We start from the raw sequence: 15,510 nt of genomic DNA, 5'->3' as shown, positions 1-15,510 counted from the left end.
AAGACACACAGAAACACAAGTATTCAAATTAAGCATGCTCGCTTGTTTGCCTGTGAGAGGAGGCGAATGGGAGTGGTGAAGACAAAAGAGAGTACATTTTAAGAATAAATAAAACAAGAGGCCCCTTGCACAGATACATAATCATCATGTAGCATGAACTGAGGAATGATGAACACAGCTCAGCACCAGACATCCAAATAAAGAACGCAGGTGCGCTCCCCTTTAGAGGCCCATTTACTCACTCAAACATATGTCTATTCATTTACAGGTTTATTGGCTCCTCTGAGGCTTGGGCTAGAGCCCCAGGCCCCAGGAAAAGGAATGGATGAGAGCAGACACAGAGGGACCACAGAAGTCAGAAGTAAACATACAGGAACCTCAAAAGAGAGTCAGATGCAGAGACAGGGAGGAAGGGCCGCCCCTACCCCAGGCTGGGTAACAGCTGGGGTGGGGATATGGCCCCCTTGCTCTGCCAGAGCATGGCAGACCCATGGTAGCTGCCCAAGTTCAAGTGTGGACTCCAGTGGCATGATGAGGCAGCTTAGCACATAGATGTCAGCACCTTTGCCGCCGAGCGGGAAGGCGTGGTCCACTTAGCACGGGTCCTCCAGGCTGGCAGAAGCTCAGGGTCATGGCCATGCCACTTCCGTGAGATCTCAGTCCTCACCTCCAGGGACAAGGAAGAGGCTGTTAGGAAGGTCCCCCTGTGGCTTTGCTACTCAACCCCAATGAGACTAAGGTGCAGGGAGAGGCCGTGTAAGAGAAACAGAGACATGGGGCAGGAAAAGTCATGCTTGGGCACAGGCACTACTAAGTACTACCTCTGGAGGATACTACTTCCTCCTTCCTGTGGTATTTCTCACCATTCTTTTAGCACCTTTCTCTGCCTTTTAGCCCTGCCTTTGTCTGAGCCCAGCTAAAGACATGTATAGGTGCTTTCTTGAGTTCCTGGTCAAATAACCACCCTGTTCTCTCTTAATCACTTAGACCACTCCTTGCTCTGGGGCTCAATTTTGTGAGCTCAACTCTGGCCGCTGGAAATCTGTCCAGAGGACACGATCTGAAGGGAGAGAGGATTCAGAACTCTATCTGAGGGGTTGCAGCTGAGGGAACTGAAAGTCACTAAAAGAAAAGTAGCCTGGGGTGAGGTGGAAGGGTGGGATTGGGGGGTGGGGGTGCTGTCTGTATCTTTCCATCTCCAAGGGGCTTTCAGGGGCATAGGGTGCTGAGAGAATGTGCCTCAAGCAGTGGAGCCGAACTGGGGTTGTGATGAAAGATAAAAGGAATCAGATACCTGTTCAACATAAAGATAATCTTTCCCATAGCTGCCTGACAACAGAAAGAGCTATTGGGAGGTAGTAAGCTCACCGTCACCAGAGGTATGTAACCACCTGGTCTCCAACACCGCTTCCCGAGACAGCTCCCTTCACAACTCTTTGTGGAAACACTTTTTCCACACCCCACCAGCCTCCACCTGGGCTGCTTCTTGCCCCTCCCAGGACCCCAAGGGCCCATGGTCTGCTACACCCAGACACCAGATAAGGCTGAATGGGACTTAGAGAGGCCAGGTGAGGAGTAAAGAGAGGGAGAGTGGAAGGAGCAGTAAGGGACAGAGGTGGCAGATGAGATGGGAGCAACACTCCACAGCGAAGGGGACAGGGCATCTGCAGCCAACTCTCACAGAATGCAGAGCCCCTGGCAAATCCATGGCCAGCAGAGGGAGCCCATGGCCCTGCAGGTGCACGAAGGTGGAACTTGGGAGTCTGGGGCATTGAGATCAATTCTCCCCCGCCTCTCTCCCCAGAGCAGGACTGTCCTAAGGGGGAAATTCAGTGTCTCCTGGGTGGAATTCACTTTGCGTCAGTCTCTGCCATGTCACCACGTTTCCACATGTGCAGCAGCACCATCTGTTCTGTCTTTTCACGCCTATCTCCCCTTCCATCCACTCTCTTTGTGTGTCTGTTTCCTTTAGGTGCTCTCTGTTTCTCGGGCTCCGGATCTTCCTCTTTGTCTCTGCATCTGATTATTTTCCTAGTTCCCTGTATGTTTACCTCTGACTTTCTTGGTTCCTCTATCTGTTCTCTCTGATTGTCTCTCCCTCAGCTGAAATTGAACAACTCTCCCTTTTGTTCAATTTTAGGAACACATAACTGGGGGATTCCTTCTGACTCCCTACCCTAATCCTTCTCCTGATCCCTGAAAGGCCTCCTCCACCTCCCGAAGAGTAGCTAGTAGAACTTGGCCCAGCTCAGAGGAAGGGTAGATAAGAGATGTTTACAGGAAATATTCCGGTTCAGCTTGATCCAGCAGCTCAGGACAGACTACCACAAAGGCTCACAGGAGTCAAGGTGTGGCCTGAGCTGGGGTTTACAGGACCTGAGTGGGAGAGAGGAGGGGAGGCCTTAGGTCTGGTGGGAGGGGGACTCCATGAGGGATAGCCTCAAAAGTCACACACCTCTTGGTTGAGGAAGCAGTAGAGGATGGCCACGATGAAGCCCTGTGGGGCAAAGAAGAAAGACCCCATCAGAACACTTTGCTGGCCTGAAGGTGTCCACAGTCTTTCTGCTACCTTTTCCCTACTCATCCCCAGGCTATGGCTTGGGCCAGGTCTGATTGAAAGGGGAATTTAGATGCATTCATTCCTTACTATGTGCCAGGCATATTGTCTCATAGAATTGTTGTAGCAAGCCTGCCAGGGCTGTACTGTTGGCCCCATTCCTCTGACTTTATGTCTGCATCCCTTGTGAATGAGCACAACACTTGGCACATAATAGGGGATCAGTAAGAGTCGAATAGATTGGCTGGCTGGCTGGCTGGCTGGATGGATGGATGGATGGATGGATGGATGCATGGATGGATGGATGGATGGATGGATGGATGGATGGATCGGTGGTGGGTGGGTGGATGGATGGATTGGTGGGTGGGTGGGTAGGTGAGTGGGTGGGTGGGTGGATGCATGGATGGATGCATGGATGGATGGATGGATGGATGGATGGATGGATGGATGGATGGATGGGTTGGTGGGTAGATGGATGCATGGATGGATGCATGGATGGATGGATGGATGGATGGATGGATGGATGGATCGGTGGTGGGTGGGTGGATGGATGGATTGGTGGGTGGGTGGGTAGGTGAGTGGGTGGGTGGGTGGATGCATGGATGGATGCATGGATGGATGGATGGATAGGTGGATGGATGGATGGATGGATGGATGGATGGGTTGGTGGGTAGATGGATGCATGGATGGATGCATGGATGGATGGATGGATGGATGGATGGATGGATGGATGGATGAATGGATGGAAGAATGCATGGGTAGTTGAATACATAGATAGATGGGTGGCTGGAAGATGGACAGACAGACAGATATTTGAATAGATGGATGAAAAAGAATAGCCGTCACCCTGTCATGAACTCAGCCAAGGCCCGTGGGCAACAGCACCTCCCTCCAGCACCCCCAATTGAAAGAAAGAGTGCCTGCAGAGGCCTCACCTGGAAGGAACCCAGTCCCAGCTCCAGGGGGAGGCGGATGCCCAGGCCAGCATTGTCTGGCAGGAAGTTGAAGATGATGTAGTGAATTCCAAAGAGTGGGATCAAGAAAAGTGTCGACTTGGAGAGACGCCTGCAGGAAAGACAAATCCAAGGCTCCCAAGGCTGGGATTAGAAACCGTCATGTGCACTTCATCTCCTCTCACTTCCTACCACCTCCCTATATCCACTCTGTGAACCAGCCACCTTGGGAAATGCCACCTCCCCACAATCACCCTGGGCATTTTTTTTTTATTTCTGGGCCCTGGATCCTGCTGGTTCCCCTGCCAACTGTTCTTGCCCCAGTTTATCCCAAAGTCTATGCATCTTTCAAAGTGTGGATCAAAACCACTTCCTCTAGGAAGTCTTCCTTGACCACACCACCCTTCACCTAGAAAGGATCCCTCTCCCCAGGCTCCCATAGAAATTGACCCCAGCACTCATCGTTCTATTTGGCATGGGAACTGGCTGTTTGGAGTCCTCATCCTTCCAATAATGTGATCCCCTAGAAGGAAGGGGCCAGGTCTATTCTGTCTCTGGGTACATAGGGAAGAGTATGGGGCTGAGGTCATGAATGCCTGTTGGAAGAGACAGAACCACCACATAGAATCCCTCTCCAGTTACCCTTTCCCAGTGTCCCCAGACATGAACACACAGTACCAATACTGAGACTGGGTATGGAGGCTGCCCTGAGCTGGCTCCAGTTTCCTCACCAGGATGCGGATAATATTGAGAAAAAGCCCAAAGTTCACCTGGAAATAGAGGCATAGGAAGGTGGAAGACAAGGGTCAGGGGGTAGCCTTGGGTGGCTGGGGTGAGCCCCAGCCCATTTGGGAACTAGAAAATTTAAATCCTTGAGACGTGAGAATGTGCAGGTGAATGAATGCACAGATCATTGCTCCAGAATTTGTAACCTGGAGCTGGGAGGTCCCACATTTGAGCCTTGGAGGACAGAGAAGGACCCAGGATTCCTGTCCCTCTCCAGTCCTGGGATCAAGGGGGGCCATCAGGCCTCGCCACCTGCCTCCAGCCACCTCCCAGGCTCTTCTCTAGCACAAAGCAGATGTCCCTCACTTTGCACAGTTGCTAAGCTGCAAAACATTTGTACATTTACCAAAGCCATGCAAAGCAGTCTTCACTGCCTCTGTGTTGTGTGTGAGAGCAGAGGGAGGAGAGGGGTTTAGCTGCAGACTCCATTTACTGCCCCCTGCCCGCACCCCCAGTCTCTCACTGCAATGGTAAATGATCTGCACCCAGTGCATTACACTCATCAAAATTGAGCTGGAACAGCCTGCATGCTGATGGAGACCACCACCCCTCTGGTTTTACTAACAGGATACTGAGGCCCCGAGAGGGCCTCACAGAGAATCAGTGGCAGAGCGAGGCTGGAGCCCAGTCTTCAAGACACCCAGCCTGGAGTTGCATTTCCTGCTGTGCACAGCCCCTCGGTAGTTCCAGGGAGGTTGACTGAATAAAGCGAAGGACACTGGCCCAGGGACTGACCCCGACTGAGAGAACGATGGGCCCTTTGATGATCCACCAGTAGGGGGAGCTGTTGTCCAGGTCCCAGCACCTGGGGAGAGAGGCAAGAATGCCATTGTTGGAAGGTCCCCTTTACTGTGGTGACGCAGGCACCTCCCTCCTCTCTTGGGTATTCATGCCTTCTGGTCTCACCCACCTCCCCTCCAGCCTTTTCTCCTGTCTCAGCCAGTTAGGGTCTCACCCAAAGGGGCACCCCCATCCAGGCTGGGCTCACCCTTTGTATCCACCTAGATGGACAAACGTTTCTGAACTCTGCCTGTTCAAGGCCTCCTTGCTGGCCCCAACACGTCCCTTTCTCCAGGAAGCCCCCTGGCAGCTCCCTCGCCCCACCTTCCCCCAGCCCCACAGCCCTAGGAATCTGAGCTCCACTCTCCTGCCAGGCTCATGCCTCTTCTGTGCTACCCACAGACTGTTCTCCCACCCCCCAACTTAGCCGAGAGGTCCCTCCTCCTCCTCTTCCCAGCCTGGAGAACAGCCCGTGGCCTGACTGTCCACTCCACACCCCATGTAGGCCCAGCCGGTATGATGAGGTGGCTGCTCCGACTCACGCAACGTCCTCGAAGGCCAGTTTGCAGCCCACCCACGTGCCAGTGAAGAGCACGGGCAGACCTATGGGAGGACAGGGGAGACACAAGCGAGGGGGTCTGCATCTTTGGCTCTGAGCTCTGGCCCCACCTCCCACCACCATCAGCCAGGTAGGGCACTGCAAAGGCAGGGCCGGACAGGACCCTAGAGCCAGGGCCCTGGTGCCACCTCCAACACTTGCTGCCGGACTGTGGCTTGTCCCTCCGCTTCTCTGGGCCTCAGAGTGAGGTGGAGGGGCCTTTATGTGAACTCTCTGGGCCTTCCCAACCCTTTACCTCCCCATGGTGCCCAACCCGCCCTCAGTGCTCACCCCAGCCAGCGAGAACCAGCCACCAGAAGGCTCTCCTTGAGCTGGGGGAGGTGGAGGCCAGGAGGCAGGTCAGGTAGACAGCTTCTGCCAACAGCCAGCTGAAGTTGGTCATGGTGGCGAAATGAGAGGCGGCCACAGAGACCTTGCATAGAACCTGGGGGCCGGGACCTGGGTGCTTCAGAGCTGGGACACCCACTGGAGCCCCCACCCCAGTCTCCCCTACTCCACTCAGATACAGAACCTCCAGGCCCCTCCACCTTAGGCTGGGATCTCCTGCTTCTTGGGCCACCCGAGAGGAGATGTGGTGATATACACTGAGGGTTAAGAGCACAGATTTGGGATCTAGACAGCCTGGCTTCTAATTTGCCATCTATTTCCTGTGCAAATCTCCTCACACCTTAGCTTTTCATCTGTAAAAGGAAAAACTTCCAATACCTAGCTCAAGTCCTTGTCATAAGGATTAAATGGAAACTGCCTAAGACTTGCTTCTATTTTCACTTACCCCCATCCTTCCTGAGCTGAAGTCAATCCCTAGAGCTGACTTATTCAGCCACAGTTCTGTCTTGCAAAAACACACACACAGGCACCCGTGCATTCACTCACTCACTGCATGACTTGATCACCTGCCAGTGGGGGAGCAGGACCACCTCTGAGTTCCGTTGGCCCAGGTTTGATCCCAGCCCCACCTGTGTGCCACTGGGTGACCTTGCCAATTGCCTCTCCTCTACAAAATGGGATTAAAATGATGCTTTCTTCTTCAAGCTGTTTTAAAAATTCAAGAGATAATGCCAGCTGATTCTTGAACAACAAAGGTGTGAACTGCTGAAGTCCATTTACACATAGATTTTCTTCCATCTCTGTCACCCTTAAGACAGCAAGACCAACTTCTCTTCCTCCTGCCCCTCAGACTACTCAACATAAAGACGATGAGGGTGAAGACCTCCGCGATGATCCACTTCCATTTAAAAACAGGAAATTTATTTTCCCTTCTTTATGATTTTCTTAAAAATTTTGCTCTAGCTTACTTTATTGTAAGAATACAGTATATAACACATGTAACAGATAAGTATGTGTTAATCGGTCATTTATGTTTTTGGTAAGGCTTCAGGTCAACAGTAGGCAATCAGTTAAGTTTGGGGGAGTCAAGAGTTATACTTGAATTTTCAACTGAAAGGGGGACCAACACCACTAACCCCACGTTGTTCAAAGGATAACTATACATGTAAAGCACTTAGTGCAATGCCTGGCACAAAATAAGTGCTCAGTATGAAGTATGATTAATTCTTTCATCAGTTAATTGAGGTCATGTGTTAGTTTGCTCGCTGATTTCGCTGTTCATTTCCAGCACACTTGTAGAGAATCCAGCAGTTGCTGGGTCTCCACATTCTGCCCAACTTCCCTTTAATTTCAGTTGCCTCTTATTGTCTCCACTCCACCTCTCCCATGGTGCCTTCCCAGTTTCTTGCACATGGCCTAGGTCCTTCTGTCTTTGCGAGTTTGTTCACCCTGGTCCCTCTTCTTGAAATGTTCTCCTTCCCCATCTCGCTATCGTTGCTGCCAACACAGCTCCAGGGTCCCTTCCTCCCTGAAGCCCTCTCTCATTCTCTCCTAGCTCTCAGCTTCCTCCACTTGAGAGTCCCCTAATCTGTGTGCATTCTGCCCCATGGGCTCTTCCTGAAGGAGGGACCCAGCTCCTCCCAGCCCCTTGCATACACACCCCCAGCACAGACCAATGAGTGCGCAGGGAAGGATGAAAGGAAAGGAAAAGGCGGTGCATAGTGAAACGTGGTCTAGGTTGGACTACAGAATGCGGAGTAGAGCATGCAATATAGGGAATGACATGGATCGACACCACAGTCCAGGAAAGGCGTGAGAACTTAGGGCCTGACATGGGAGAGGAGCATTTTCCTGTTCTGTAATTGGCCATGCAGGAGCTCCAGGGTCAGCCCACAGGGCAGGAAAGGCTGGGGCAGGCACTTCTGGGTCTGTAATCCCACCTCCTCTCTCCCCTACCCACCCAGCCCCTTCACCCACGGCCATTACAGTAGAGAAGCTGCAGTAGTCAGTGTCGTCGCTGTGGAAAAGGGCAGCATCCTTCAGGAACACAGCACCCGCCTTGAGGATAAAAGTGGCGAACAGCTGGGTGTGGACGTAGTTCCGGGGGCAGTGGAGCCTCCTGGGGGGAATGGGAGAAATGAGGAACAAGAAGCAAGTGGGGGAGGGGATTCTGGTGTGCTGCAACTGGGCTGAGCAGGGCAGGAGGTGAATCGAATCAAATTGGATGCAATCAAACTGAATTGAATTGAGCTGAACTTGAGGCTTCAGTTTAACCCTTGCAGGACAGCTGAGCAACCATTCCTGTGCTCAGGGTAAGTGTGGAAACAGAGGAATATCTGGTCCCTGCCTTGAGGGTGCTCATAGTCTCAGGGAAAAGAGGCAGAAATGGCAGGTACCACACATGGGAGCCCCCTGGATGATCAGAGACACTCATCCCCATGAGACCAAGATCAGCACAGGCCAGATGCCGTGCTCAGACTTTGAAGGCTAGAGGAGGGGGTGGGGTCTTAAAAGGGACAATGGTCAGAGAGTTGTAACAGTCAAGAGGGGCTCCGGGCAGGAGGCAGAGGACTGTTAGATGCAGATAGAAGCCGGGCTTTCTCAGATATAAATACACTGAGAAAAATGAGGAATTCCAAGCAAATAGAATGAGTGCCACATAAGCAAAGGGGCAGAGATAGGAGTGAGTTCTGGTGTTGGAAGAGATGGGTCTACATGGTGGGGAAAAGGGAAGGGAAAGTTAGACATGGGTATGGTGCCTAGATCTGGGAAGTTCATGGCTATGCAGGCAAGGAAGCAGACTTGGCCCTCTGAGAAATAGGGAGCCAAGGAAGGTTCTTGAGCTGGTGATGAGGATGGCAAACCTGAGAGCAACCAGGATGGTGATGGCCACGAAGAGGGCTACAATAGAGATGCTATGGCCCATGGTGTAGATAATCTTCACTGTGGAGAAGTAAGATTCCTGGGAAGGGCAGAGACGGAAGAAATTCTCAACTTCAGGGCCTTTGGGGGAAAGAGAGGCTTGGCAATCAAGCAGGTGAAGCCTTTGCCATTCCACCCCAACATTGCCCATCTGGAGACAGAGGTGTCCGCAGGTACCATGGAAAGCTCCCCCTATGCACTAGGGCTTTCATTTCCAGCCTGCCTTCCACCTGACCTGTGGGTGAGGGAGGAGCAGTGGCGAGGAGTGGAGACGCTTAACACTCATGATGCTCTGGGGGTGGGGAGAGGCAGCCACAGAAACTACAGGTCCCTGGGGAATGACAAAAGCACCAGAGGAAATCAGCTTTATTGACATCCAGCTTGCTCACCAGCTTAAGAACACAACGTCCCCAAATAAAGGAGATAGCCAGGGACACCTGGGGACAGCCACAGGCAGGCAGGCTAAAGGTTCCCATGGCCAAGTGTTTGTATCAGTCAGAGTGCGGCCGGGCCCTGAAGATAGAGGGTGCAGGCAAGGGAAGGGAGCAGGGGCCCGGGCACTGGCCCCAATCCCAGCTCTCCTGTGGGGTCCAGGCAATCACTGCCTGTCCCTGACTCAGTCTTTCCATCTGAAAAATGCTTATAGTCATGCTTTACCTTTCAGAGATCAAGGGGACAGAGAAACAGGATGGTGGGTGTGGGAGTGCCTTGCAAAGGCCCTGCTGGATGCAGAAGTGTGGGTGTGCTCGCTGGTATTAGGAGCTCTCTGCAATCACTCTGGGCTTGAGTTTCCCTCATTTGCCCACACCACAACCATGCACACTGCTCCACAGACTGAGGGTCAGAGAAGAAAAGGAACTTCCCAGGGCTGCCAGGATCCTTGTTGCCTCTGGAACCACTTTAAGCTCCCTGCCCTGGAGACCTGGACACGGAACCAAGACAGCAGGCAGCAGATCTCCCACATGCCCTCTGCCCCGCTTCTCCCTCCAAGTAACTTGGCCCGTGGGTCACCCTTGAGTAACTTAGCAGAAGACCCCCTCTCCTCCAGACGCTTCACTGCTGTCTGCTGGAAAACCGCTGTAAGGAATATTCCAACCTGCAGGCTGGGGAATGGAGGCCCCGACGTTGTGCACCCACCCATACGAATGTCCATGGCAGTCCTTCCTCCAAGATGCCGGGAGCCTCTTACCTCCTCAGCCAGCAGCTCCAGAGGCACAGGGCAGGCCACAGGGTAAGGTGGAAAGGGCTCAGACCAGCCAGTGATGGTACAATCCCGCTTCACAGCCCCTGGGAGGCAAGCAAGACTCTCTAGCCACAACCCCTTCCCTCTCCCCAGGAGGGGGCTGGGGGTGCCATGGACCATCAAGTGACCCTGGCAGGGTTTGCATGGACAGTTCCTCTCAGCAACAGAGAGGGCAGCTCCAGAGGCCTGGAGCCCAGGTGTAGCCTACCCAGGGACACACTATGGGGCCTTCCATCTCTGGCTTCCCGGGCGCCATCTCTGCACAGAGAGGATTACTCCCCTGAGGGGTGGGGAGTGGTGAGCTGGGCTGCCAGCCTCCTAAAGGCAGCAGGGGAGAAAAGAGGCCCTCACAGTCCAGGCACCCAGGCCAGGGAGGTAAAGCAGAGCAGCGGGGTGCCCCACCCTCTCCATCCTGGGCAGTTAGTGGTGTCTTGGCAGACAGGCAGGCCTGCCCTCCTCCACCCTTGCAGCCAGCCTCCTGCTAACACTGGAGGGCACCCAGGTCCAGCACTTACAGGTTCCGCACTCTAATCCTTTCTTGCGCAGTTAATGCTTTCGTTCTCCCCAGTTCACAGCTCAGGAAGCAGAGGTCAGGATTGACTGACGGGCCCGAGGTCACCCCAGAAGAGGGGAAGTTGGTATACAAACCCAGGTCGGCCTGCCCCCAAAGCCAGTGACGTGTCTGCCAGATTCTGCCACTTCCAGACGAAAGCACCTCCCTTTCCCACTGCCATACCCAGGACCCCTCACCTGACTCTGAGCTGAAGTGAGAGAAGAAATCAGGGCAGGGGAGGGTGACCCACTCGCCGGATCCTGCCGTCGGCCAGCACAGGAGCCCATCCCAGGTCCTGGGGCAGCCTGGATAGAGAGCCGGGAGCAGCAGAGACTCAGCCCAGCCACAGGGCTGCCCCAGTAATCTGAGGGGTGATGCCAGAGGACACAAAGGAATCAGAGGAGCCGCCACCTGCCTCCTAGGCCCCATACCCAGGGTGGCGTTGGGCATCTCCTCTGCTGCTTGTAGACAGGCACTCTCATCCTCTCTCAGCTGGGTGATGAGGTCACATTCTGGGTGCATGTGGCCCAATACCTGCTGGAAACAGTGAACAGGATGAGCCAAGCCAATTGAGTGCCTTTCTGGGCTCTGTGGTCCACATGACCTGAGAACAGGGACGAATCCTTATTCATTTCTGTGCCCTAATCCTGAGCAAAGACCTGCTCGCAGTACTTTCAGGTGTGTTTGGTGGATGTTCAGATACAAGGAAGGAAGGAAGGAAGGAAGGAAGGAAGGAAGGAAGGAAGGAAGGAAGGAAGGAAGGAAGGAAGAAAGAAAGAAAGGAAGGAAGAAAGAAAGGAAGGTAGGTGTGACTGCCTAGGCAGCTGGCTGGTGGAATGGATGAGTATACAGACAGACAGACAAATATATGGCTGGGGAGGTGGATGAATGGATGGACGGATGGATGGACGGACAGATGACTGGCTGCATGGATGGGTGCGTGGTGGATGAGTGAGAGAGCTGTGTAAGGATGGATGTGTGGGTCCATGGATGTGTAGATGAAAGGATCATAGCCTTGACAGCTGAGCAACCCTGAAAGACTATAGTTTTAGGAGCTTCCCAGATCTCGTGCTACACAGTGGCCATGAGAAATGATCTCTGGAAGCTGGAAACAAGTTGGGGTTTTTTTGGAAATCTTCTAGCAGTGCTTCTGAAAGTGTGCATCAAGAATCTACTAGAGATCCACTGGGATGGAAGCAGGGATATGCAGAGATCTAGGGTGGATCTAGCACTTTGCATTTTAACAAGTTCTCCAGGGAACTGGGAATGAACAGCAGCAATTTCTAGCACTTCTCCCTCCCACCGCCCCAAACTGGAGGAAAACCAAAACTGCTCGCCCAGTAGGCCAGAGCCCAAACAGTTACATAGAAGGGAAGCCAAGTTTACAAAACAGACTTTCTGCACTGTGAACTGGGTATACAGCATACACATTTTTATATAAAACACACATCCGAGTCAACCAGTGTAGACGTCTGTTCCCCGAGGCTTCCACAGGAGAGGAGTGGCTGGGGAAGGGAGAAGGGCTGGATCCTAATAGACCCTGTGCAAGCTGTGATCAGAAGCAGGACAGGGGCCGGGCGCAGTGGCTCATGCCTGTAATTCCAGCACTTTGGGAGGCCAAAGTGGGCGGATCACCTGAAGTCAGGAGTTAGACACCAGCCTGACCAACGTGGCAAAACACCATCTCTACAAAAATACAAAAATTAGCCAGGCGTGGTGACATGCTCCTGTAATCCCAGCTACTCGGGAGGCTGAGGTGGAAGAATCGCTTGAACCCAGGAGGCAGAGGTTACGGTGAGCCGAGATCGTGCCACTGCACTCCAGCGTGGGCGATAAAGTGAGACTCCGTCTCAGAAAAACAAACAAAAAGAAGCAAGACAGGTACCATGGGAGGGAGTGTCCCTCTCACAGGGATTGGGGAGGTGGCATTTGAGCTGGACCTGGGGACAAAGGAGCACTTTTTAGAGCCAGACACACGCAGTGGGGAGAAGAGTGTCTGGAACAGAAGGAACAGCATGTGCAAGGACAAGGGAAGTGGAAAAAGGTGTATTGGGGAAGTATCTGCTCAGGACTAATGTTTCTCTCCCCATGGCCCACACCCCACCCCACCCCCGCCCCCCGCCACACACACCCCCTTGATGTCTAACAGGATCCGTGTCAGCAAAGGTTTAATTAACAGCTAGTGTTCTTTGGGAGAAATGCAGGCACAGCAAATAGTGCAGCAGATGTAAGACCAGGGCTGGGTCAGAGAGTAGAGACTTTGACCACCAGAATGGGGACAATAGACGGTGGGTGACCACATGGAGAGACCTGAGGGCCCTGCCGCAGACTTGCGGGCTAGGAGAAGATCTGGAGACCCAGCCCAGTAAGGAGGGTCACCCCCGCCAGTGCTGCCCTGGCAGAAGTCACTCCTGTCCCGCCCTGCTGACCCCATGGGTCCATGGCTTGGATGCAGCTCTGCCATCTCCTGCTTGGCGCTGCAGGGCCTCAGGGTGCAGATGTCACCCATTACCCAGGCTCCAGGTCTGATTTTGGTGGGTGCCCCAGACTCAGCTCTTGGCTTCCTCCCCAGGACTCATGAACCCCAGGTCCATCTCAGGGCAGAGCCCCATTGCGTCTCCCCCACATCTCCCAACAGACTGAGTGCACGAAGCAGGGAAGGAAGAGCAGGAGGGCAGACGGGCCTGTATGGGACTTTCTCACACTGTCAACCTGACATTGACCCTGGGCTGTTGGAAGAGCTGTGGTCTCGGCCTATCCTTCCGCCTACCGCACAGTCTGGCAAGCCCCAACCCTGCCTGGGAAACTTTTCAGGGCCAATCTGGGGGAACCACTGAGGGCAAAGGACTCTAGGTGAGCAGCCTCTTGCCAAAAGGATGGACAGACAGTGCCCACACTTCTAAGAGAAGGAGGGAAATTCAGGGAAGCCCAACTAATGACTCAGGATGTGTGGTCACAGGGCCAGATGTAAGGAGACATTCTAGGGAGGGAAGTGGTGGGAGTGGAAGGACAGATTGTTCCAAGATTTATCCAAATGCTCCTGCTGAATCAGGACTGGCAAAACACATCCTGGGGCTCCCAGTCACCCCCACACACATCCTGGGCCCCACCCACCCCCGAGGGGAGGCTCCATCGCCCTGGACCCCCAGGCCTCGCATCTGTGCCTGCTGCTCTTCCTGGTGTCAGCAGGGGATGGAGCCCACACTGGGAAACAGTGATTGAGTTCTAGCTTTGGTGCTGGCACCATCTGCTGAATGGCCACCACCAGGTCTTGGGTCCCTCTGCTAAAAATTAATCTTTTGCTGTAGAGCACACACAGATGGCAGCCAGGGGGCAGTCGAAGTTTCCTGTGTTGCACCCCGATGCCCAGCCCTTGACAAATCAGATTCCACTCAATGCACAACAATCCAGGCCAGAGGATATTTTCTCTTTTAACAAAAGAGATAAGCAAGGCTCAAGAAGGCTGAGGAACTTGCAGGTCACGTGACTAGTTTCATGGGTCCAGGATTCAAGCCCAAAGCCTGTGCACTTAAGAGCAGGTGCAGCAAGGTGCTCGGGAGGGGCAGCACCCTCCAATAAGGCAGCGGAGGAAGAATGCTTCAGCCCCCACCAGAACCTTGTGACTTCCAGTATGGTCCCTGCTGTCACTTGCAGTAACCTAGAAAGTTACTGGGAAACTGCAGCACATTCAGGAAGGGCCCTCTCTCCTGATCCCCGTGCTCCAGCTCTCTAGCCCATGGAGTACTATTTGGTTGTCAAAAGCCTCTCCAGCCCTCGGCATCATGAGAGGATGATGGATCCTCTAACTGCTGGAGCAGAAGCAGCTGGTCTCCACCAACTCCTCAGGTTCCACTCCTTCCCTGGCCACACCCTCTTCGAAGGAAACCGCCAAATTGGAGAGTGGCTCAGGGAGTCATGGGGCTAAGAAGGGGTCTGGAAATCTTACCACAGGAGCGTGTGGAAGCATCACAGATGCACAGCCAAGAGAAAGAGCCGACTGGGGGGACTAAGACGGGGTCCTGACTTTGCCTTCCCAATTCTGAGGCACTGTCTTGGGGCAGACAGTCTCTGTGGCCCCCAGAGGGCACAGCCAGGCCCTGGGGGAAGCAACAGGAAGGTGAGCTCAGCTCAGCCCCAAGAAGGACATGTTAATAGCGCTACCCAGAGTCACTACAGACCGCCAGGCAGAGGGAGATGAGGGAGGGGGCCCAGGTATCAGGAGCTCTCCAAGCCACAACCTGGCACCTGTTCATTGGGAGGGACTCTAGAGTCGAAGGGCAGTAGGGTCTCCATCAGGCTCCAGTTGGCCCTGTGGCTCCCAAATCTGGAGCCCAGTGGGAGAGGCAGGAGGGTCTGAACTGGCTACTCACGGTCGGTAACGGGCTCAACACGCAGAGGACGTGGGCCCCCCACATCCGGCGGTCCATGGTGAGTCCAGCAGTGGCTCCCTCCACCAGCCTCAGTAAGCCTTGGGTGTCTTCCCTCCCTTGCTGTCCCCTGAAACAGCCGCTGCCACCGCACCCTCTGCTTCCCTTTCTCAGGTGGCTGTTTGCATAGGCAGGAGGTAGCCAAGGGGACACAGCCCGCTGAATATTCACCAGGATTGCAGGACACCTGCTCAGTTCAGCCCTGACCCTGAGGTGGGACTCTGTTTCCAGCAGGCAGGGGCTGAGCCCTGCCCTCACCACCTTCTACTCTGGCTATAAGTCCGTGTGTCTGTCCTGATAGCAAAGGCCCAGAGAGGTGACAGCCACAGGTCACTTGGTCAAT

General features: G+C 53.8%; 1 protein-coding gene across 10 annotated transcripts; it reads right to left on the bottom strand.

Annotated features, from left to right (window-relative positions):
* Positions 1 to 257: 257 nt before the first annotated feature.
* LOC105475818 (growth hormone releasing hormone receptor) lies at positions 258 to 15,295 on the bottom strand. 10 transcript variants are annotated; one of them, XM_011731340.3, is made up of 15 exons: positions 15,111 to 15,294; positions 14,687 to 14,837; positions 11,172 to 11,277; positions 10,938 to 11,045; positions 10,134 to 10,231; positions 9,180 to 9,275; positions 8,887 to 8,984; positions 8,000 to 8,141; positions 5,966 to 6,119; positions 5,619 to 5,679; positions 5,032 to 5,101; positions 4,153 to 4,280; positions 3,493 to 3,622; positions 2,456 to 2,497; positions 258 to 667 (listed from the first exon to the last, which is right to left on the bottom strand). In XM_011731340.3, the coding sequence occupies exons 2-15, from the start codon at positions 14,705 to 14,707 to the stop codon at positions 542 to 544; spliced, it is 1,380 nt and encodes a 459-aa protein (XP_011729642.2). In that variant the 5' UTR covers positions 14,708 to 14,837; positions 15,111 to 15,294; the 3' UTR covers positions 258 to 541. The 10 variants fall into 10 exon arrangements, with proteins under 10 accessions (XP_011729642.2, XP_011729638.2, XP_011729641.2 ...); XM_011731336.3 differs by lacking the exon at positions 14,687 to 14,837; XM_011731339.3 differs by lacking the exon at positions 14,687 to 14,837 and having other exon boundaries at positions 4,189 to 4,280.
* Positions 15,296 to 15,510: the final 215 nt, after the last annotated feature.

The sequence above is a fragment of the Macaca nemestrina genome, chromosome 4 (genome assembly GCF_043159975.1).
Source record: "Macaca nemestrina isolate mMacNem1 chromosome 4, mMacNem.hap1, whole genome shotgun sequence".
Classification (NCBI taxonomy): Eukaryota; Metazoa; Chordata; class Mammalia; order Primates; family Cercopithecidae; genus Macaca; species Macaca nemestrina.
Note: the sequence above shows the minus strand (reverse complement) of the source record. Positions and strands in the feature narration are given on the sequence as shown.

Coding starts and splice junctions, on each gene's coding strand:
- LOC105475818 (XM_011731336.3), bottom strand. CDS start 15,167: ATGGACCGCCGGATGTGGGGGGCCCACGTCCTCTGCGTGTTGAGCCCG. Junction 6,120..7,999: donor GCTTCTCTACTGTAATGGCC/GTGGGTGAAGGG, acceptor CCCGGCCCCCAG/GTTCTATGCAAGGTCTCTGT. Junction 5,680..5,965: donor GCTGGTTCTCGCTGGCTGGG/GTGAGCACTGAG, acceptor GTCCTCCCATAG/GTCTGCCCGTGCTCTTCACT.